Source organism: Apteryx mantelli, chromosome Z (genome assembly GCF_036417845.1).
Source record: "Apteryx mantelli isolate bAptMan1 chromosome Z, bAptMan1.hap1, whole genome shotgun sequence".
NCBI classification, from domain to species: domain Eukaryota; kingdom Metazoa; phylum Chordata; class Aves; order Apterygiformes; family Apterygidae; genus Apteryx; species Apteryx mantelli.
In genome coordinates this window covers 72,344,008-72,367,397 of record NC_090020.1, presented here as the reverse complement: position 1 = coordinate 72,367,397, position 23,390 = coordinate 72,344,008, and the positions used below count along the sequence as shown (strand labels likewise).

Here is a 23,390-nt window from a genome sequence, read left to right as displayed (position 1 = left end):
CTTTTAATACAAGATAAAGTTATACAACAGGAAAGTTCCTATGTTGGTCCTACTACAACATGCAAAGTTCTGTTATCAGTTACAACTGAAACAAGATTGGGCATGTATTTTGGAATTTAATATAAGCTCTTTTTGAAATATTTAACTGGGGAAACTATGAATGTATTTATCCTATTATTAACTGGCAAATGGTCTTATATTTCTAAATGTCTGAGTTCCCCCTCAGTTCTTTGGCATATCACTAATTTTCTGCATATTGCCTCTTGCATGCCCCTGAAAAATAAACAAAACAGCAGCAGCTGAACAGTCAGCCACATTCATTGTACTTAATTCACAAGGTCATGTTTTAAATTTGGGTGCTGGTGCTGATATTTACACATATAAAATTGCTATTTGTATGTTTGGATGCTGGTTTGAATAGCAAATATGGAACTGGAAACTCAAGTTTACTTACAATTTCAACACTAGCTTTAGAGCACAGTATCAGTGATTTTAAATATAGTATAAAATAACTTACTGGCTGTTATCTCTACAGTTAATTTTATGTTTGATATCCTCATAGCATTATACTTCCTTAGAGATTTACTGTACTTGGAACCATCAATAAAAAAACACTTGTGTAAGATGAAATCTCAGCTTACTGAAGGTAATAGCAAAACTCCCACTGACTTCAGCAGAGCCAAGATTTCTGACTTTATGTTTTTAATCTAAACTTGCTAGCTTGCTACATTGCACAGGTTTGCATAGTGCATCTCACTTCTCTTGAGGATTATAGGAGATTTGATTATCAAGAGGAGTTATCCGCACTGATCCAGCCACATAGACTGTGACAGCTTATCGATAGCTAGCACTATAGCCTAAGCATCACAGATTACAAATAACATTTACATTTTCTATACATGATCTCCCTCTTAATTGGGAGTTCACTGGAAATGTGATTTCCAATGGATTCTGATACACAAAGTGCAAAGTGATATTTATTATTATGGTTCATTGGTTCATTTTATTTTATTTTGCTATTGCTCTTTCAAATAACAGCATTGCTAATGATTTGGGTGTGTTAGGAATAAATGTTGTTTCTACAATGTATAAGCATGGAAATGTTTAATTTATATACTCTCATTTAGCTAAGCCCAGGGTAAAACAGTGATACTTAAAAGAAAAACATAGCATCAAAATGGTGTGATAAATATACACATATATATACTTTTTTTTAAATTCTAGAAGTTATTTCCCACCAGTTTATCATAAATTTTGGTCTATTTTAATGCCCAAATAACTACAGTGACAACAATATATCTTTAAACTAAACAAAATTTAAATCTTAGCCTAAACATTCTAAAAATTTTCTGACCAACAATATAGTATAAATTAGAATCTTCCATAGTTTATATCTCAGAGTGCTGTATGTAACATATAATTTATGCTTACTGTTGTACTATTAATATTAGTCAAAAAGTACTTACAAAATAATTAAGTAAATTTTAGAAAACTATATTCTATTACTAGTGCAACATAAAACTTCGGCAATAAAGGTACGTGGCTGTACATGTCAGTGTAGCTAACACTATTACAACTGGAGTGGCAGGTCAGCAATATATTGTCTTCTCTGATACCCACTTTTTATTTCCTGTTTTCACAACAGGATGCTATCACCAAAGACAGGCATTTCTTTTCAGGATGCTATCCTCCCCAGAGTGGCAGTCTCTGGTGCTTAATAGAAAAGAGCTGGAGAAAAACCTGTTACCGAGGCTTATTGTCCTCTGCATCCTTCACAGAACTGAACTGGCCTCTTTGGGTGTAGCTAACTGAGGGACTGTTTTTACATGGACTGTGACGAATACAGAAAGGAAGCAGAAGATGGTAACTTTAACTTGAGTTCATATTCCCTGGATTTTTATTGCTCTGATAAATAGCAATAAAAATGTCATACAAAGCAACTGATGACAAAACCCTGACGTTATAAAAAGCAGCTAACCAAACTTTGTTCCTGTAGACAGGGGTGTAACCAATTAACCTGTAACCAGTCAACTTTGGTGATTTCCTTTTCTTTGACAACGAGGAAGTTCGAAATAAATTTTGATCCTCAATGAAACTCTTAAACTCATGGAATTCAGCATTAGTCGTTATCATAGATGCAACCTGAAATGGAAATAAAATGCAAATATATTAGTATTCTATAGTACTTTGATTCAAGGATGAAGTTATTTGTTATAATTGAATTTAGTATTGTTTGAAATGTCTAACATACCATCACCAATATCATCATAAATCTCTCCGTCACTGTAAAACAGAAAAAGGGAAAAATAATGTATTTAAAAAATAATTTAAATTTAATAAATTAATTAATATTTCTATTTGCATGCAGACATAAAATAAGTAGCATGGTTTAGATATGTATCAAGTAATTCATTTGTTAATTAGGAAAATGCCAGCTTCATCCACAGGTTTTAGCTATATTTTAGCTATATTATAATTCAAAGGACTGAGCAAGATGGCCAGGTCAAAGAATTTTCAGTGAAGGGTAAAGCCGGCTACCTGTCTTTCTAAACTGATAGGCTTCCTTTGTTAATAGAATTTAAAAATATATTTTTTTTCAGTGGCTGTTTTAACAAACTCATAGGTACATTTCCATTAAAAATGAAATTCTTACTGAATTTTTATATCAAAACCAGAAAAGGTGAGTGAAGAAAATAAATATGTCCTTGCAATGCTTATTTGTTCTTGTACTTGACAATGTGACAATGGTTTTGGGGAACAGCTTTCTAGATAATGAATTTAGGTAATGTCTATAAATGATATAGGCACCTCAAGTAGTAGGAATTTTCAAAATGTGTCACTTAGATACATGAATAGTCCCATGGAAGCCACTAAGGCTATTTACGTATGTTAAGCACTTATACAAATGTTTGTAGGCCTGAATTCTAAAACAGACATCTGATTTAATATTTAAAAGCCTAACATAAAGCCTGTTGAAGGAAATGGAAAGGCTTTGTCTGATAAGGGTTTTGGATTAGATCCTAAATGCTGAACTCCACACAATTATTCTGAGCAACACCAAATCTTCTCAATCCCAATAAGATTGAAATAAAAATAAACCTAAAGAAAAATTGGTTCATTTTAGTTAAACATTTGAAATTGGCCTCAATGCACTTAGTTACATTAATGTGCAGCTTACTAATGGATTGCAGACCCAATAATACTCAACTTATATCATTTTTCATGGCTTAAACCAGAGTTTATGGGTAAGCAATGAGGAATGGAGCCCTGGATTATTTCCAACATACATGTATGTGACTAATTCTTGAGAAAGCTAAACTCCCCCCAGCATATTCAGATTTACAGGACTAGCACCACATACTAAAATAACTAAAATTCACTTTTACTTAACAAACAGTTTAGATTAAAATTGAGTACTAAAGCAAATTTTTCAAAATGATCATTTGGTACTTACTTTTCAACTAAATTGCTTCTCAGAACATAGCCATCTGTAAAATTGAAATTATATGTATTTAAGTTAAATTTAAATATTCATGATATTTCTTCTGTTGCTAGAGCTAGTGAAATACAGATTTTCTTGGTGTAGTGCACTACACATTTCAGATAGGAAAATATATAGATGGATAACAATGTGAATGGAAAATTTTGCTATCATACAGAATTTGAAGAAATATATGTAGTCTTCTAATGGGACAAAAATGTCTTTCATGATGTATCCACCAGTTAACTACCATTAACCATAATTGTTTAAAATTTTTTAATTGTATCAAATTGATAAAAAGTTTTTATATAAGAATATGGAAAGTTATTAGAATAGCTGTTCACCAGTGAATTAATCTATCATTCTGTTGCATTACTGATTGAGTCAGGTAAAACTACACATACTCTTCTGCAACATATTTAATCCCTTGAAAAAATTACTTGCTTTCTTTGGTAAAAGACCTCTACTGATATACTTACTTGTCAATTGGCATAGCATACATAATCAAAGTAAAACCATAACAATAGTTATGTAATTACATATTTGTAGGCAAGCATTAGTATGTTTGTACAGACAAAATAGTACAGTTTTAAAAGGGACATGTCATCTTTCATTAGATTTGAAATTACCATATAAATTTCCTTCTTTTATTGAGTTGGAGGTTTAAATAGTCACACTAAAATGCTGCTTTTTCAATGATTCATGTACTCTACCATATTCACAGGTTTTAGAACGAATTAATTAGCTTTATTTGTAAAATTCCTTTGCATTCTTTGCATGGAGCTGCTATTGCTCCATGTATTTAGAGGAACCATCATACAGTACAGAAAACACCACTTTTCTGCTAGTATTTCTGGTGGTGATATTTCAGGTCCATTTACATCAACCTCCAGATCTTACTATTTTACCTAAGGGAATTCTTTACTTATTTGTTTGAACTTTTCTGACACACAGGACATGAAAGTATTCTTAAAAAAAAAAAGAAATCACAGTAATGTCTACCTAGGAATCTCATATTTCATATGACATTTTTTCAAGCATTTTTTACAACCCATCGCTAATTTTATTCTAACTGAAATTGCCCTTTACAAGATCTGTAACTTTACTACTTGCCCTCAGAAATTAGTATCAAACACAATGTACTATTTGTACTACTTGTACTATGCCCAAAAGCTGCTGAATTATCACAGTCTTCAACTGTCAGATGTTTTGACATGTAAAAACACCCCAGGATTCCTATATGGAATATTGGAAAAGTTATCTGACAAGAATAATATCCTGAATAATTCTGCAAATAGTAATAAGTAACTATTTCTTATATAGAATTTTTCTCTGTAAAGAAACATTTGTATAATTCATTTTAAGTTGATGTATTTTCATCTTAAAATATTGGTAGATGTCACATATTGCTACAAATCTCAAATATAAATAGTTTTCTCTAGAATGTGCTGTACTGATTGCCCATCTTATATAACATAAAACAAATTAGTGATTTGCTCTGTGAAGGCCATAATACATTAAAATCAATGCATTTTTAAAGGAAATTTCTCTCTTGTGTTACAGCTGAATGTTGCCTGAAAGGCATTAATTTCATGTAATAATATTTTATTTGACACTAATCTGCTTTACTTCACTTTATGACTTAGCAGTTAAATGAATGTAATCAGAATGAAAAATAACCTTCTTAACCCTCTATATAAATCAATGTGTTAGGTAAAGTCTCTATAAGCTCATTAGTCAGAAAACCATAATATCCTCTTTGTAAGAAAGCTAATGAATAAATTACCTGTTTTCTTATTTAGAACAGTATTCAAAACTTAAAATTATTACAGGCATCCTTTGAAAAAAATGATACAAAATCTTGTTGCTAAGAAAATGGAAAAATATTTCTATGCATTTAATATTTGATTGCATCTGTATTAGATAAAATAGATGCTTAATTGTCTTGTATTCATGAAGATTTGATACTTACAAAAATTCTATTATAGTTTTTGCCTATCAAGATTGTTAAACTGCAAGTAAACTTGAACAGTCCAAAGAATTCAAAGCTGCAGATTTTCAGTCATCTGTGTAGTTTCTCAGGCTAAATGCAAGCTGCTACACTTAGGCTCTTGTATATTCAGCATATTCTTTTCCTGGTTCTCTTTCCTCAGACTTTTTGTGGGATAAAAGCATGGAAATGGAATTTTGTTTAAAGACATCATCTTTTAAAAATTCTCTTTAAGCAGAGTCCAATAATTTACAGGACTTCTAAAGTCTCATTGGGAGTCATTTAAAATCACTCAGCCAATCTCATCTTCTCTGTTTTTAATTTTAATTTTAATTTTCTCATGTAAATCTATGTGAAAGCAAAGTTTCTTCAGTTGCAGTCATGGTATACAAACATAATATTCTTGCAAACCAAACATACACAGCAAACGACAGTCCTTCTAATACTGCAGAGGTTAACCTTGAGGCCGGAGCCTCCAGGCTAGATTCTCCTACGGGTCCCTAGCCCCTAGATATGTTGCAGACAGCCTCTGCCTACTCTGCACTCTTTCAGACTCTTTCCTAATCAGGAACAAGGCTCCAAGATTACATGTCCAAAGTTTTATCTAGTTCATTCATATCTGTGTGGCTTCCATAATAGGGGAATACGGGAGCAGGTCAGCAGACTCAGTCTTGGTTACTTAGCATAACTGAAAGCTATGATGCATCACGCCAACACCTTTCTGGTAGTGTAAAGGAGGCTTGCAGAGGACACAGCTTACATTTTCAAGCACTGACATTCACCCACATCCTAATGTTTAAGCAAAGTCCATGAAAGTGAATTGAAAGATCTTCTGTATCTCAAAAGATATATGGATCTGACCAGGGCAGAAGTAACAAGGGATTTGAGAGTAAATGAGAATCAGTTCCTTGTGTCACTTTAGTAATTTCAAATCATTTGGTAACTATAAAAATAACTCATAGCAGAATATGTTCCTAAGCTCATCAGTCCTTGCTCAACAAGATGGGAGAATATTATAATGTAATTCCTAATTTTGTTTAACTGCCAGTAGAGGCATAGAAGCTATGGAAGTACACTGTAAGTTGAAGGATGAATGGAAGAATTCATATGCAAGAAAGTAACAAGATTATTTTTAATTGTCGATTTTCAGTCTCTGTCTTTTAAAAAGTTAAATTATAATTTTAAGATATGAGTCTACTCCAACTACAGCAAATAACCCAAACTGTCAGGTACTTAAATACAGTAGGATTTGAGCCTTACTAATTAATGTGAAACTTGACAGAGATCTATTCAAAATTTTTCAGGGAGGATATTTTTATTTGTTTTGCTCTTTTATGCATAGCAAAGCAGTAGGTTTTGTCACTATTTGAAAGGTTTTGAAGACTACTGTGAGGAAAACAAACAACATGAACTACTTTCTACTTTGTAGTTAGTAGCTTAATTCAAAAAGTGTGGCATTGAAAGCTGCTCTTGCAGAAGAGGCTACACTAGGTCAATCTATGTTTTGAAAAACCTACGTGTGGTTATGCAAGAAAATCTTCTGCATCCTGCTGGCCTGCCACGAAGAAGGCTATACTCCAGTTATAACAGATGAGTAAATAGGGGAAAACAACAATAGAAAGGTTAGTAAATCCACTTCAGAGGTATATGGCATCGGACTGCCTTCTGGTTAGGGCAGCGGTAAACAACGAAGGCGAGTTGTTTACTTAGAAAGCTGTTACCTCCAACATACTCTATTCCTACAAACAGTGAACTCTTATTGGGAGATTTGAAAAGTATTGTAGCAGAAGCACATTAAGAAATCAAAGCCAACAGTAGATGGTCCAGACTTCTCCAAAGAATGCAGCAACTTCTGCCAGTGCACTCTGGCCAAGGCTTCCAAAGAAACACTGGAAGGATGTGTAGCTGTAGCTGCAGCCTTGATAGCTCCCAAAACAGGCAGGCACACCAGTAAGGATGCTTGCCTGGGAGCTGCTGGGGGCTGGGGGAAGACTCCTTCTCCTCCCCAACCTGTTGAAAAGATTAAACTCCAGCTCTGGCAATCCAAAGTAAGAGCTAATAAAAATACTGCCATTGATTTTCCCTTGGTTGAAATCAAGGGGCAAGCGCTTCTAAGAGGTGCAGCAAGGATTCTACCGCTTTCCTAGATCCTGTGTGGTATGATAGCTGTATTCTGCATGGCAAGTGGTGAGAGAAAAAAGCACCAAAAAATATCTGCCAATCTTAGTTGATGCAAAGCAAGATTTACATAAATAATTTGTCCTCCCTCTCACATTTGGTCTGCCTTGCCTATCTGAGTTGTAAACTTTTTAAGGTAAGGCACTCTAACACGCTCTAGGAGCTACTGTAAGTAATAATAATAGTAATAAAATAACAGCAATCTACCTATTGTCAACCACCAGGCAAGGAAAAAGACATGTATGAGTCTCTGTTTGAGCATGACAGGGAAGAGGGTTTTCTTCTGACTCAAGTTATGTGCTGAACAATCATCTCTGACAGCCTAATTTATAGCACATGCATTCTGTACTACAGTTTTTTAAATAAACTTACATTTTCCTTCTTCATTCCTGCACAGGACCTTGGTATCATCTGTATTTTCTATAATTTCAAGAGACTCCCCTGGTTTAACCTGTAAGTCTTTAGATCCCCATCTTCTTTGGGGTAAATCCTGGATTGTGGTGGTAGAGTAAAGAACTCTAATTTCACCTTCAAACTGTAAAAATAAAATAAAGAGATGTTGGATAAAAATGCTAATGCAAGAGCTATGATCATGCATGTTTTATAACAATATATTCCCATTTATTGCTAACTTTCTGAAAGTTAGGTAAATAATTGTTTATGCTATCTAGTGTCTGTGCTCATTCTTGCTATTAGCACTTAAAAGTGCTCATTTTGCAGGCTTGTTGGTTATGGTGGCTGTCAGAGATTTGAAGATCAAAACCCCTTGCAAGGGTGTAAATTGTAGGTTTTATTCATAAGAAACTTCCAGGTTATTTATCAGATGATTGTTGACAGAATTACAAGTGAAAAAGTGGCACACAGTCAAAAAAGTCATATGTTGGAAATCTTTTTTGATATGAAGTGTGAATCTCTCTCCTACAAATATACAACTGCATGGTAATACTTGCATTCACTGCTGCTTCAGAAAGCATCAAACTGGCATCTTTCAAGAGCAAAATTCTCTTTCCATCAAATGTAAACTATCCCATACTATTCTCAAAGCGTGATAGCTCCAATCTTGATCCAGGATCTAAAATTGGATTTTCACTCTTTGTCCCTATTCATTCAGTTTTGGCCTCTACTCTGAAAGCATCTGCAAGATGGGAAATTTATTCAATTTTTAGCCAAATTCCACAAGTGGAACACTTGAGAATGTGAAAGTATTATGCTTCCAAATTCTCACAAAGGAGATAAATATTATTTGTTGTGAACAACAAGCCATCTTTCCTGTTTCTGCATCACATAGTCTTGGCATGAACAAAATGCATGAAATCCGTTTTGGCTGTTACTCAGATATGTGACCTCTTTAAAGGTCTGCACATCACAGATGACAGTGTTATAAGTTATAATTCATTGTGAATTGCACTGTTAATATTAAATCCTAGGCATTGTTTGGCTATGAAAGTTTGCTGGTGTCAAGCCTGAGGCAGAAATTCTCGTGTTCCAAATTCTGCTGGTAAAAACTTGTTTTCAAAGGTATGATTTTCAAAAGCTCTCAGTGTTAGTTGAATTTTGACAGTAACTTTTCTGAGAAGTAAGTTAGATTGGTGATGAGTGCCTTACTTGTTTACACCATGTAGAACTACATCTCTGTTTCTGTGCTAGTATTTTTATAAAGCATTAAACTGAAACAGCTAGTACAGTTGCATGAACAAACAATTTAAACAATACAAAGGATTTCGTATTAATGACTTTTAACATTAGCAAAAAAAGAGTGGCAGATGGATGAAAACCAAACTCTAGATCAAGCCAGTTTCTTCTCTGACCACAGTTTATAGATCCTGCTAAGTCTTAAGTCCAAGCATTGACATTTTATGTATAATGTGAGCTTGAACAAGTCATAATTTTCTGTGGGCTGAGCATGTGTAATCTCAGGAACAGCTCAGCACCTAGAATCAATCAAAAATAGGGTGAGAATATTTCCCTACTATAGCAGAAATGGGGAGTGTTTTGAGAACCAAGTAATTATTGTGTTTTTCTATCTTTTTTAAGCCATAAATGCCTAGAATTATTATAGATATTTGCTGAGTTAGTTCTTCACAGCTTGAAACTGCTTTTTGGTGACATTCTATTTAATTTTCAATCAATTTGGTCAATTTAAGTGAAGTAGTTTTTTTATACTACAAACTGAGAATTTTTTTTGTTACTATCATAATGGCAGTGAAATCAATGATGTTCTTTTGAAAGTGTTTGCAATTTGCATTTAATGGAAAAAATAAGAATGGGAATTTAAAATCTGTGTTTAGAATAGTGAGTTCAGTATATATCCTACCATTAAATCTGAACATTCAACCCATAAATACTAATGACCTTTCACAGGTTAAAAAATGGATTATTCACAAATTAAAGGAAACAAATTAGAGAATACTATGAAGACATGTTGGTCTTTATATTGTATGTAAATAAAACTTACTTTGAACTTTTTTCTGAACTCTTTTTCCTCTTTTTCCATCTTTTTCAACTTTCGTGCATCTTTTTCATCTGGTTTACCTTTTCCAAGGCTCACTGGTTTTGATGAACTAAAACACAAGGTTACAGATAAAACAAAATTAGCAACATATATGAGGTACTGACAAACTTTCTGATAATTTCAGTGAGACTGCATTTACTTTCATGTATATCTTCTTTTCTCCCTACAAAACTAATATAGATAATTATAATACAATAGAGACTTGATTTCAGAAGGCATAAACAGTTGGGATTTTTTTCATACTTTTCTCTTTTCATGAGAAATATATCTACTAATATAACATATCTATAATATACTAATATACTATACTAATATATGATATCTATAATATATCTACTATATAAGTGAATATATAAAATTTTTCAAAGCATCTAGGTACTACAGCAATGAGAACTTTACAACTACCAAAAATAGATTTTATAAACAACACATATTGTTTTAGAATCTCTAGGCAAGGGACAATTTTTCTGAAGCCTACATATCTTTGAGCAATAGGCTGAATATTACATGTCTCACTGTGGAGGCAGCTGGATTGTCTTAGCCTTCCATATAATAGCTGCCTTAATTCCTATGTGCATATATAAGACCTCCCTACTCCAGGGAATCTGCACTGCATGCACAAAACTAAAGATCCATTTTGAGCTCTACAGTTTTTTCCACATCCATGCTGATTTGTGCCCATGGGCATGGCAGGGTTTCAATTCCTTAACTGCCTTTCCTCATTCTGTACCAGGGAATTTAAGGTCTGACTCTCTGGTTTCCTGATTTGTCTAGGAGGTGCAGATGACAGTTTCACTGATGAAGAATGTATGAGTATGCTTCAAGTAACCTAGATTAAGGTGGGTCGTATCCTTTCCATTGGATATACACACTTAAAAGCTCTCTCTGGATGCCTCCAGACTAGGTTATTGTAGTGCACTCTTTGCAGCTCCACCTGAGTGAAGTCAGTGACGGCAGAATGAGACAAATTGCCGTCATCTCTGCAGTCAGATACTCATCTGTGCTCATAATGCATCTGTGCTGCTGAGATGGCCCTATCTTCCCAGTCCAGGGATAAAAGTTTTTGCGGTTTAACTTTACACTTCCAGATGTGTTTCATACTGATAACATGAAGCACTATCTCCTTTTCTCACAAGATACTGGAGCAACTGAGATCAAATATAGTGCTTATCCTAGCAGTCCTCAAATTTTTATAGGAAGAGTACTGCATGCAGAGCATTTCCAATGAAGGATCTTTAACTCATGCATTCATTTGCACCTCTTAACCATCAGAGGTTGAATTTGTTGAAATTCAAAGCATGCCTATTTATTCCACTGTCTAATATCATTATTGTTTCAATTTGAAATGGAAGCACTGAATGTTCATCTGTAATTGCCAAAAGTAGTGTTATAAGAACTATAAAACTTGACAACACCAAACAAAGCATACATTAGCAGCAATCTGCCTCTAGTAAATACTTTGAAAATGTGTCACAGTTTATTAAAGACTTTTAAATCAGAGGAGTAATTCCCATGTTCACTTGCCTGAGTCCAGCTGATGGAGGAGGGAAGTCTGAGGAATCTACGTCATCATAAACATCACTGTCTCCACAATCTGAAACAGCAGTGTTCAAAAGAATGGAAAATTATTATGCGATCCTTGAATAGAGAATACATTGTGTTACAATCTACCATAGTATAGCCAAGTTGACAAGAAATTGCAGCAAGTATTGTAGTCATTTATCATCCATGGTAACTCAGCTTTCCCTTCTGCACAATCTACTGTGCAAAACATACACCAGTCACCCTTTTCAGAATAAGACTCTGTTAATAATAACAGGTATTCACTGATATTTTAATCTTCTTAAACTGAAGCAAGTTTTAGCACATGTTGGCTAATGCAATAGCCTTTAATCTTCATTTTAATTAGGCTATTTCCCACTGTGTTGTATCAAAGTATATTTTCAGGGTTTGACTTTAATGTACATTCAGGCACTTCTACAGCACTCTTGCCAATGTAAAGGTGCCTAGAAGTGGATACGAATCTCACATATGTTAGCTTTTAGGCCATACTGGAATGCCAAAGCAGTGAAAAAGTATTCTTACCCCAAGAACATACTTTGAATCACATCCAGCATGTTTGTAGAAAGGAAGCAGTTGCTGAACTCATCAAATCTATGGCTAAGAAAGTCACAGTAGGAGATAAAATATTAAGAACTCAGTTCAGGCAATGGCCTCAAGAATTGTAAGAATTTGCTTTTTATTCCAAGACTGGGTTGATATTTATAAGTATTTGTTATCTTATAAAGACACTGCAAGTGTTAAAAATAACAATGAGCATCTCTGTTTATTTTTAAAGTCTTGTATTAAGTGTTTCTTTCCAAGTGCATCTGCTCATAATAAATGTCCAATAAAATGAACATGTGGAAGTCTCTCACACAGAAAAATCATGACTTCTTAAAAAATACTTTAAACTGCCTTCTAGAGAGTTTGCACTGTATTTATATGTCCCTGTCTGTAGCCAAATCAGCCACAATATTGGAAATTTGTTCGCTGGAACTGGATAAGCAATGGGAAATCATGTTTCCTTCCTTGGATGTAGTGTTTTTGTGATTAGCATGATACAGAGTAATACATACAGAAAAAAGAATCAGGAATCAATATGGAGACAAAAAATGGACTATTACCTCTTCCAAACTGCTTTGTTGGAGAAGTCACACTGAAAGAAAAGATGCTCATTAAGTATTTATATCACATTAATAGGCATTCACATGATCTAAATCATTTTAAAAAGTTGCAACACAATGGCCAAGTAACCTCTAGACATTGTGAAGCTCTGCTGACATTAAAAATACTCATGGAATAAACACATTTTTACCACTGAATCAGGGTAAAGTAATTCAAAACTGAATGAGAAAAGATGGTGGTAAAAACACCAGTTGCTGATCTAACATCTAGGTAAGATGGGGAGAAGACAATCTTTGCATTTTTCTCTTTAACTCATTATTCCTACAATTTGGATTAATGGGACTAGATTTACCACTTTATCCCAGCTACATTGTACTGGTGAGCAAAACACATTTTAACTGAGGATACAGCAAACTTACATCACCAAGCTGGCACAAACATGATGGATTATTTCAGTGCTTTTCACACACAAAAACAATCGTTATATTTTAGTTATTGGGCTCATGCGACAAAAAACAGTGTCATTATAGCATGAAGATGAAAAGAAAGGAGATCAGTATTTTTGCAGAAAAGTATCACCCTGAGATGCAATTTGATGCGTGATTTATTAGGCTGCTGTGAGAACATGTTAGTAGCATGTGATTAATGCTTTATTAGAATTAGTTATAGTGCACTGTGATTTCCTGGAAGACTCTTACAACGAATCTCCATTATCTTCTTCCCCATTGACTTTGGTTGTTTTTTCTCGTATACTTTTCTTTTTGTCATCTTTGACCTTTAGCCTCTTCAAAATTCCCCAGGACCAGATATCATTCTTATCTTCATCCTGTGATACAGACCTTTGGAGTATGCACGCAATTATCACAATGTAAAATGTAACACTCTTTTTAAAAGGTCCAGTTTCAATTCTCCACTGTTGTACATAATTCTTATTAATGAAAACAAAGTACATCACGAGGTGAGCACATTTACTGTTTAAAACACTAAGCTAGAAATACGTATTTTAGGTCATTTATAGATATTGAGGTATATTTACAGGTATAGATATTCATCTACCAATTTGCCTCTTTCCTGCTGTTACTAACCAAGTTAATATTTTATTTTGTTATTTTCATGTCAGTAATGATCTGTCCAGCTGGGGATTTGGGGATTTTCATGATTGCAGCTACTTTTGCTGACATACCAAATTAATTACAAAACAAAACTTCTCCAGAAAGACCAAGGAACTTTTTTCTTTCTTAGCTTCATGGATCCATCCTGACATATACCCATTTTTTGATCATCCCAATACTTGCTAATTATTATCCCAACTTTTAAAATACTAAAAGCCAAAATGATAACACTCTGGTAAAGAAGCAAATGATTTAAATGATATAAAACCTTACCGAATACTAACATCTTCATCATCAATCCCATCATAAATTTCTTGATCAGACGGAGGAGGTGGGAACATCACTTCAACAGATCAAACAATGAATTAATGCATTTAAATTTAATGCTGTTAGAATAGAGCATTAATTACTGGCCTTATAAGTGTGTCAGATATGTTTGCAATGTTTCTGCAATACTCTTGCAAATGGACTCTTTCTGTAAACCAGCACAGCCTATTTATTAAAAGAGCCATTTACACTTACCAGTTGGGCACTTTGTCCACAGCATTTATACATGACAGTGCAAAGTGAGAACATGAATAATGAAAAAAAATATATATTTACATTGTGTTTGAAATGCTAGATAGGGTTTTTTGGCCCAATTACTAGATGACTGGTGACTTTTTAACTTTTGTGTGTTACTCTAGTGATGATAGAAGATGCCAGACCAACATTCTCAGCAAGTGACATCTTGTGTTCATCCAGAGAAGCAACAGCAATGTAAGCTCCCCAATTTGGTCTCAGTTTTGACCTGTGGGCACCACCTCCTTCAGTGCGGGGTTAGCTCACTTTCCATGTCCAATTCTAGGCACTGGTCAGAATGCTCACTGAAATCTGTACTTAGCTGGCAGCAGCTTCCTTCCACGCTGCCAGGGGATGCTTCTCCCATGACTAGTATCTAAACTCTAAGCTAAGAAGATGAGCTGTGCTCTTATGATCAGCAGAGAATGCTACATAAAAATATATACTACCAAAGGGGAAACTTGTTTTGAATGTGTGTTTTTGATAGTGTGAAACTGCCGCAGCCATATTGATTAGGACACCGAAGTATCGCTGGAACAGAAGTATAATTGACAATATTGCTGGCTATTTCAGAACTGACTTTCTGTTGCACAGAAACTCTTGGTCATGTTAATATTTTTCCAGTTATATCTATGCTGTTTTGGAGTCTGTAATCTGCTGGCATGCTTCTGATTCACTGTATCTCAAGATGAAACTTCTTTTTCACCCAAGTTTCAATAGGTGGAAAGAAAGTACATTTGGCTATTATACTTCCTTGTTTCTTGCCTGTTAGCTAACACTTAGCATGCTTATGGGTAATTACTTCATTATTTGGATGCTACAGAGGTCTGGATTTGAAGGCAAGCAATATACAGAAACAACTGCCCCCCCAGAAGTATATGCAGAACTTACTTTCAGTTCCACTTTGACCACCACTCTGACTGAAAAGCAAAATGAGACAGCTTTTAGGAAAAAACATTCATTATTTGGAAAAACAAAACATCATGATCACCCATCACTTTTGCGGTTATTAGCTCTAAACCCTTTGGTTCAGCACTCATTGTCTACATTGCTAGCTGAGCACTACAAATTCTGCACTGAAAGCTCAGGCACATGCTTGCATGTTCTAAATGGGCAATAACTAGATGTGCCATTTCTTTTTTTTCTCTCTGTCTTTACCGCACTCCCACTGGTTTCTTACACTCAAATAGTAGTTGCATTCTCAGTAATGCTAAAGAAAATATGTCTTCCAATTAATGAGTGAATTAGCTCTCAGATGAGGAGGTACTAATTTTTAATAGATTCAGGTAAAGCAAGAAAAAATATTCTGATTTTTTTCATGGACGTAATTCATTACAAAACAAAAGAAAAAGAGTATTATGAAGTATCATCCACAATAATTCAAAGAGGAATAAGAGAGAGTTATCTATAACCTCTTTAGTTAATGCAAAAAGGAAAAGGACACAGTATTTTGTAAGTAAAGCTCTGAAGCAAATTCTCTATTTGCATAAATTAATGCAGATACATTGAAGGTAACAGAGCTGCACAGTTTCATAAGAACAGAACATTTACTCCTAAATCTTTAAAATGTTGTTAAAATTTCCACTAAAAAGTCATTTTCATTTGATTTCAAGGAGAAGCAAACTGATGTCAATTCACTATATTTAGAATATATCTTTTACATTGCTGTTGATATCTTTGGGCTAAAGTACAAAATACATCTTAGGATCATAGGATAATTCAGATTGGAAGGGATCTCAGGAGATCATAGTTCAACTTGTTGGGAATAAAAATATCATAACCTGACTGAAAACTTGTCCAGTGTATCTATCTCCTTTGGATTCATCCTTCAGGAGGGGATTTTCATGAGACAAAAGGGTAAACAAATGAACTTAATGCTCAACTAGCTTTTACTGGATGATGCTTTAAACCTCTAACTGCATGTTTCTAACATTTCAAGGGTTTCATATTAGCCCAATGTTCTAATGGTAATTAAAAAAACTGATAGGTTCATACTAACTGCAAATATTTTCAGATCTTAAACTTATTAAATCAAGATTTTTGTTACACTTTTGTGCCAACAAATCCTGAAATACAGCAGTTCTAGTCCTTTATTAATTTTGGAATATTACCAACGCTACTGATAGTTAATACTATCTGGTCAATAGGCTTTTTTTAGTATGGCATTCTTACACTGGTTTCAAAACATGCCGATATATGTGTCAGACCTTCCAACAATTCACTCTCATGAACTGAACAGAATGCTATTAATCACTAGAGAAGATACAAATGTCAAAATACAACTTAAAGAATTTAATGAATCTGATCCATTCATTCATCCAAGTTCCTTATACTGTTACTTTAATATGCAACAGTGTAAGTATTCTTGTTTGCTTGAATTGAAAGAATTTTCTACATTCTTTGCATTGAGGTGGTTGATTGTAATGCTTTCCATAGTGAAAAAGTTTGGCCCAAGATACTTTTGCAATGTAGCACCTGATGCTCGGATTACCTACAGCCTGGAACAACTAATGTAACTTTGTTCAAGCCTCTGCCTAAGTTACGATGATATGAGATCAATGTGCAGTGAGGGAAATATTGATTTTGTGCAACCTGCAAGAATATCACATGCCAAAACTATACTGGTTGCTTAAAGAATGCCAGCCTGAAGGCAAATCTTTCCAAGCGCTGTTCCTGGCACTCATGGGGATGTTCTAGCAGCTGAGCACCAGCTGCACCCAGCAGTCAGCCAGCTGTGATCTCTTTATTCCAGCCAGGCCTCTAGGCAAAGGCACTGGGAAATATTCTAAACACTGATGCAATGGATGAGTGCTGCAAGAGGGTTGTCCTACACATTGACATCCTCCACACCCACATGCAGGTGTCTTATTTGAATCCCAGTGCATGTGATTCTGTACATCAAGACACGTGATGGAGAATGAACACTGGTTTGTTGAATCAGGTGACAGACGCAGACTTTTATGTAAGGTCAGGTAACAGAGATACCACTGTCATGTTGGGTCATGTGATAGAATAGCCTCTTATCACAAGACCACTAGGATATTTAGCTGCAAGCAAGCTTGGCACCCTGCTGGAGATGGCACTTCCCCAGCTGCAGATCAGTTTGACCTGAAAAATATGGCACATTGAAGTAAAGAGGCTGTAACTTGGCACTGCATTGTAAATGCACGGGAGACTGTGCCACAGAAGAGAAGCTTCTGATACAGTCAAAGTATAGCTCATACCCATCTCATGGGATTTGACTGGCCTTTTGTTAGAACTAAGCACATTTAGCCATGGTCTCTCCCTGAGGGTCATTCTAGTCATGTCTCCAGAATTTCCTTCTCTTCAAAGGGAAGAGGTAGCAAGACTCATAGTTCCAGAGCAGTGAGGGTGATAAGGAGCTCCCCCATGCAATGAGGGTTTCTTTCACTTTTACAGTCTTTTATTCTTGCATGTTAGAAAAGACAGCATGTGACTTCAAGAGACAGAGAACAAGAAAAGAGATGGAGGGTAGAGAACTACACTTCCTGTGGGTGAGCTGTAAATCTTGCATGTTTTGCTTTTCATTTTCTTTTGGGTTGCAATACTACAGCTCAGCTTCCAATACTATCAATTCCTCCAATATATGAGTGTTTATAGATGCTGGATTCCAGAGTCCATTCTTGTTCCTCTGACTACTTCAGCTTTAATTGATCAGTTACATGCTTCTTATATAAATGACCGCTTTTCTTTTGTGACAAGAGTCTGGCTGGTAGTTGTAAAACTTCCCCTGTCTAGGCTGACTGGGGTAAATCATTAGTTCCCTTGAATGTGTTCTCTATACATACCTGCTAATACTGTCCTGCTCTCCAACATCATCATACACCTCTTGGTCGCTGTCTGCATGTTTCAAAGCAGCTCTGATGGCTGGTTGTTGCTTTCTTTTTAAAGAATCATAATCAATCTCCACCACAGTTGTTTTAACATATCCATCTAAATGAATGAAACCATGTAGTTAAGTAGAGCCAGTTTTAAAGCTCATTGTGAACTGCTGAGTGTAACAGAAGGTTCAGAATCAGTATGATTGAATTGTTTTGTATCTCTGAAGACTTTAATAGAAATATTTTATTCCAAACAGCCTGACCTGGAGCATCTACACACATGCAAATTCCAGCTCTGTCTCAGATATCCCCCCAAACCCTCCTCAGCTGGTGTCAAGTTAACAGCACCTGTATTTGCTTCTCAGCTACAGTAGAAGAGTTTACTGTGCAGACTTCAGGGAGCAAGGCTGGTGCAAGCTCCTTTTTGTCAGCTAATCTTGGGACCACTGCAGTCTGGGGGCATAATTTAGGATGGTCCCTGACATAAAGATCCTGACAGGTCACTAGGAGGAAGAAATTCTTTGTTTGCATGGATTGTGCTTTGGGCTGGCAGACACTGTGGAGCTACCTTGCTGTTCCCTTGGAGCTTCACTAAGGGGATCTGGTTACCATCCTGAGCACACTGGCTTGGGAGAAACTTGAAGCAGAGCAGTTGGCCTGAAATTGGGAACTCTTTCTCTGAAGCAGACATGCTGCCTGCATGAAAATGGGGCATGAATGTATTTTCTCAAAGGGAAAAATGCTCACGTGGTTCTTGAGAATGGAAAATTCCCCATTCTGCTACTTCAGAACAAGCCCTGGTGTGCGTCCCCTCAAATCTTTACCTGAGCTTCTTGTGAAAAATAATTAACTAGATTTAATTACTGATAGACCCTTGGGGGAAAATCATAAATACCTTTTTTTCCTCACTTTATTTGAATTATCATAACTGATTTTCCTCTATTGCTTGATCTCCTTTTCAGCCTTTCCATTATTGACCTGTGAACACTTAAGGCTGAAGCACTGATGAAACACCATGGGCTGTACCTTTAACCCTTACTGCTGAGAAGTCTGATACAGCTCATGATTTTGCTGAAGCAAACATCAGTTTATGAAAAGCCAGTGTAAATTAATTAACTAACTGCATGTGCTCAAGAAAATACCCTTCCCCCAGCCTTCACTGAGATTTGTTTCCCACTTACAAAATGATCCAAGCAAAAGGCTTATTTCCAAAACACCAAAGCATGTCTTTTTACAGCCAGTACTACAAAGTTCTCAGGAGGTATTGTCCAATTCTATATGTATGAACTGTATTACTGAACTTGATTGTCATTCTAGTGTCCTTAAAAATCAAGCAAGTGCTTTTAATGCTTTTTGGTGATTTTAATGATTTTTATTGATTTTATGGATCAGTCTTTTAATGTCTTTGCTGTAACTCAGGAGCCAGATCATCAGGACCCTACCATACTCATAATATCCACTGATGTAATTTGTACAAGTAGAGAAACATCCTGGTTTTCAAGATTAAAAAAAAGCTAGAGATCGGTGAGAAAATCCTCAGTTAAGAGTTAGAATCTTTCCATAAGAACAGGAACAAGATATACTCTTAAAACAAGGCCTTATATTCTCTGGTTCCATGTTAAGTACACCAATTTTATTTTATTTTTAGAACAAAGATATGAAAAAAGCCAACATCATTACTTGCACAGACCCAAATTCTAATGCCAATTCGAAGTCTGAAGGACACTGAATTACCTCCCAATAGGTCTAGGAAGATCCCAACATATTGTTCCTAATTTATTCTAGTGCTTCTAGATGTTACATTAGGTTGAACAATAACTTTCTACAATGAACTGAGCCCCACATTCCAGGTAAGCACAGTGGGGTGAGTTGTGGTAATTATTTCCTTTGGTGGCCAGTGACTCAGCCTTGTTAATGCTGCTCCTTGGTATAATGCTGTATGCGCTCTCACGTTTGCTGTCACACAATGAAAACATTCAGGAGCGAAGTGAAGAAGCAGAACTTACAAGATCCTTTTATCCTGCCCAGCCACTTTCCTTCTGGGTTGTCTGTGAGGCGAATGATTTCAATCTGATCCCCCTGTTTGACAGTCAGCTCATTCTTTCCTCCCTTGTAGTCAGTACAAGCTCGTGCCTGATGAAGGACTTGAATGGGTCCCATTAACTGCACAGAAGGAGTAACAAAATAAATCACAGATGTGAAAAAAAGGAATTCTTTCTCAAACATTCAGGCAAAAGATAAAATAATTGCAATGATGATTATTTGTTTCTTTGCCATTTAAAACACTCTAGGCAAATAAACGGGCATCCTTCCTATCCCCAACTACACAATTTAAACTAATAAGCAAGGATGAAAAGAGAGGACTACAACATAGCAATAAAGCAGCTAAAGGAGTGATTGGCAAAAGCACAGAAATATTAACACTAAAACCAACAGGTTAACCTGTGAAACCTTTCCTCACAAAACAGACATGTATTTATTCCAGTGGGCAGTTCCATGTAGTTTCAGCAGGGCTACTCATATGAATAAATATTCATAAACATAAACAAGCCTACCACATAATGTTCTCTGTTTACAGTTCTGCTCTATAAATGATCCCACAAGTACCCACAAGAGATGATCATACCGTTTACTAGAATTCAGGATTCTCTGTGATATCTCTAGTATATGTTACAGAGAAACCCCTTTTGACTTTAATGTCTGTGGCTTTCAGATATATGTGGCCTTGTGGATGTGGCTGTGGACAATTATAGACTAGTTCAGAAATATCTATCCCTGTGTAGGTGGCAATGAGAAAGAAAATGTGCACTTACATACATTTGCTTGCATTTAAGAATAATATCATATTTTAATGTCCACAAGAGAGCAGTCTGCAGTCTGAAATCTTTCAGTGTGCTAATGCCTACACTTCACAGAATTGGTCTTTTCAGACTCGGGAGAAGTCTCTATCAAGGAGACTTGGGGCCAACACCCTGAAAAACACCACCTAGACCATACCGCTATTATTTACTATTAGTATTTTTTTATTATTTGCTCCTCAACTCATGTCAGTCTCTCCACAGCAGACCAAGGCTATGAAGTAGGAGAATTCCTGTGGCTTTACTGTGTACAGAGCATAATAGACAGGGAGAGAAACAAAACCACCCACTACACACAATGAAACTGGAAGGAGCATAGCAGAGGATTATGAACAAGCACTGGCTAATAGAAAATGATTGGCAGATTTGCAAACTGTGGGAGCATGCTGACCATCAGCTACATAAAAAATGATATAAAACAGAAAGAACTGGCTTGTTATTTAGCCTCTAGGCTTTGACAGTGACTGTGACTCCCCTACACGTGTGCTATTCTTTTCCTTTCCCTTTAGCCCCTTTAGGCTGGAGACCTAGGCAACCAAGCAATGTATTGCTCTTTAACGTTGAGTTCTCTTGAGGGCTGGGTCCTATTGTACCTGGCACTAGTTAAGCAAAAAACACTAAGTATATGGGTTCCAATTCCCACTTTTGATGCTATTCTAGTGATGTAAAAGGGTTTAAATAGAAAAGTAAAGGGACACTTCTTACAGCTTTTTTACATAGAAAGAACAGAAGGGCATTTAACAGAAAATGTAATTTATAAGCACTGAAATCTCTTTGCAATCAATACAGAGTCTGAAATCAAGCATATGCCAAACATAAAAAGGGTTAAATTAAACCTTTAGTCAGAATTTATCCAGGTTCCTGAACTATCTGAAGCTGAAGACTGTACTCTAAACTGGACAAGGCTAAATAATGCTTCTCACATATCCTTGTCTGGATTACAAAACAAAGAGCTTACTTTGAACTTCTTCCTGATTTCCTGTTCTTTCTTTTCTTTTTCCTTTTGTTCTTTCTTCTCTTGGTCCATTCTTTTCTTTTCTTCCTTGTCCCGCTTCTTCTCTTTTTCTGTTGATGTCGATCTAAAAATGCATTGCCGGGACTGAGTGTAGGGGTCAACAAAGGTCAACAAAGAACTAGGAAAAGACTTCTCCCAGTGAAATCAAAGACACATACGCTATACCCCAATGTGGCTGGTCTACAACAGAGGAAAGAGCCCCTTCTCTTATTCTACATACATAATTTAAACTGGCTGTCCTCAAGATGACAGGATGCCAGAGGGTTCTCTGAAGGTAAGAGACTGGCTCTGCAAGTACCTGTCCAAGCATCTCTGAGCTAATTTTAGCAAGCAACCTTGGAAACTGATAGCAGGCTAGGTGCTGTGGCACTGGCTGCAGCTGCTAAATATTTACTGGGGCCATCAATGGTGGCTGATGCAGTCTGGACTGAAGCCTGAGCAGCCACAACTGGACTGCTGTTTTAAACCTAACTGAAAGCTATTCCAGCTATGTTTATACAAGAGGCAGTCACTCTTCTGAACTGCATCATTAACGTGCCTAACATGCCAGAGTACATTGCCTGCTGTGCGTTAGATACTGGATGGTACTGAGATGTGGGCCCTGGGATGTAGTTAGGACTATAGCTGAGTTTTGCAGGTTGCTGTCAACAGTTTCTCTGGAAGAACTGTGCTTTATAAACTCTATGGAACTGATCTGAGTAAGGCTCCCTCCTCTTCTTTTTTCCATCCTTCTGCTAAACTGATATGCTCAAGTTCAAAAAATATAGTGAATGAGGTTTGCTTGTTTCAGTTGTTTACTTTCTAAATTATCCATGTTCATAGGCAATTCAACAATAAATTACTGTTGAAAGTCATTTTACATCAGAAACAAGGTATCATGGTGTAGGAATTTTAGATTGTTATTTGTGCCAAAGGAATGAGTGTTTTCCTTTGTGTCTTGTCATACATGGAATCCCATACATTGAGACTTCAGCAGGTTGAGAGACTCAAAGTGAGGGGCTAGAGGCAGAAGACTGTGAGCAGGGTTCACATTTTGGCTCTGTAGTTATGCCAGGGGACTCACACCATGAGAACTGTAAATGCAGCAGCTTTTAGGAGTTCTAAGTACTTTTATCTAGAAAACAAGAAAAATAACCACAACTAAACAATCTATCTGGGGCCATAGTATCTAGGG

At 35.9% G+C, this 23,390-nt stretch overlaps 1 protein-coding gene across 3 annotated transcripts in view; it reads right to left on the bottom strand.

Annotated features, from left to right (window-relative positions):
• Positions 1-1,601: 1,601 nt before the first annotated feature.
• The window catches only part of FYB1 (FYN binding protein 1), a 71,760-nt gene continuing 49,971 nt past the window's right edge, over positions 1,602-23,390 (bottom strand). For 2 of the 3 annotated variants that reach the window (XM_067315499.1, XM_013961025.2), the window contains exons 7-19: positions 22,160-22,280; positions 20,350-20,506; positions 18,311-18,455; positions 15,393-15,421; positions 14,214-14,283; positions 13,527-13,667; positions 12,828-12,859; positions 11,686-11,755; positions 10,105-10,210; positions 8,022-8,184; positions 3,455-3,488; positions 2,252-2,283; positions 1,602-2,142 (exon numbers count right to left, since the gene is read on the bottom strand). In XM_067315499.1, coding sequence (XP_067171600.1) covers positions 2,120-2,142; positions 2,252-2,283; positions 3,455-3,488; positions 8,022-8,184; positions 10,105-10,210; positions 11,686-11,755; positions 12,828-12,859; positions 13,527-13,667; positions 14,214-14,283; positions 15,393-15,421; positions 18,311-18,455; positions 20,350-20,506; positions 22,160-22,280 — 1,123 coding nt within the window. In that variant the 3' untranslated portion in view covers positions 1,602-2,119. The remainder of the gene's footprint in view (positions 2,143-2,251; positions 2,284-3,454; positions 3,489-8,021; positions 8,185-10,104; positions 10,211-11,685; positions 11,756-12,827; positions 12,860-13,526; positions 13,668-14,213; positions 14,284-15,392; positions 15,422-18,310; positions 18,456-20,349; positions 20,507-22,159; positions 22,281-23,390) is intronic. The other variant, XM_067315500.1, reaches the window with a different exon arrangement.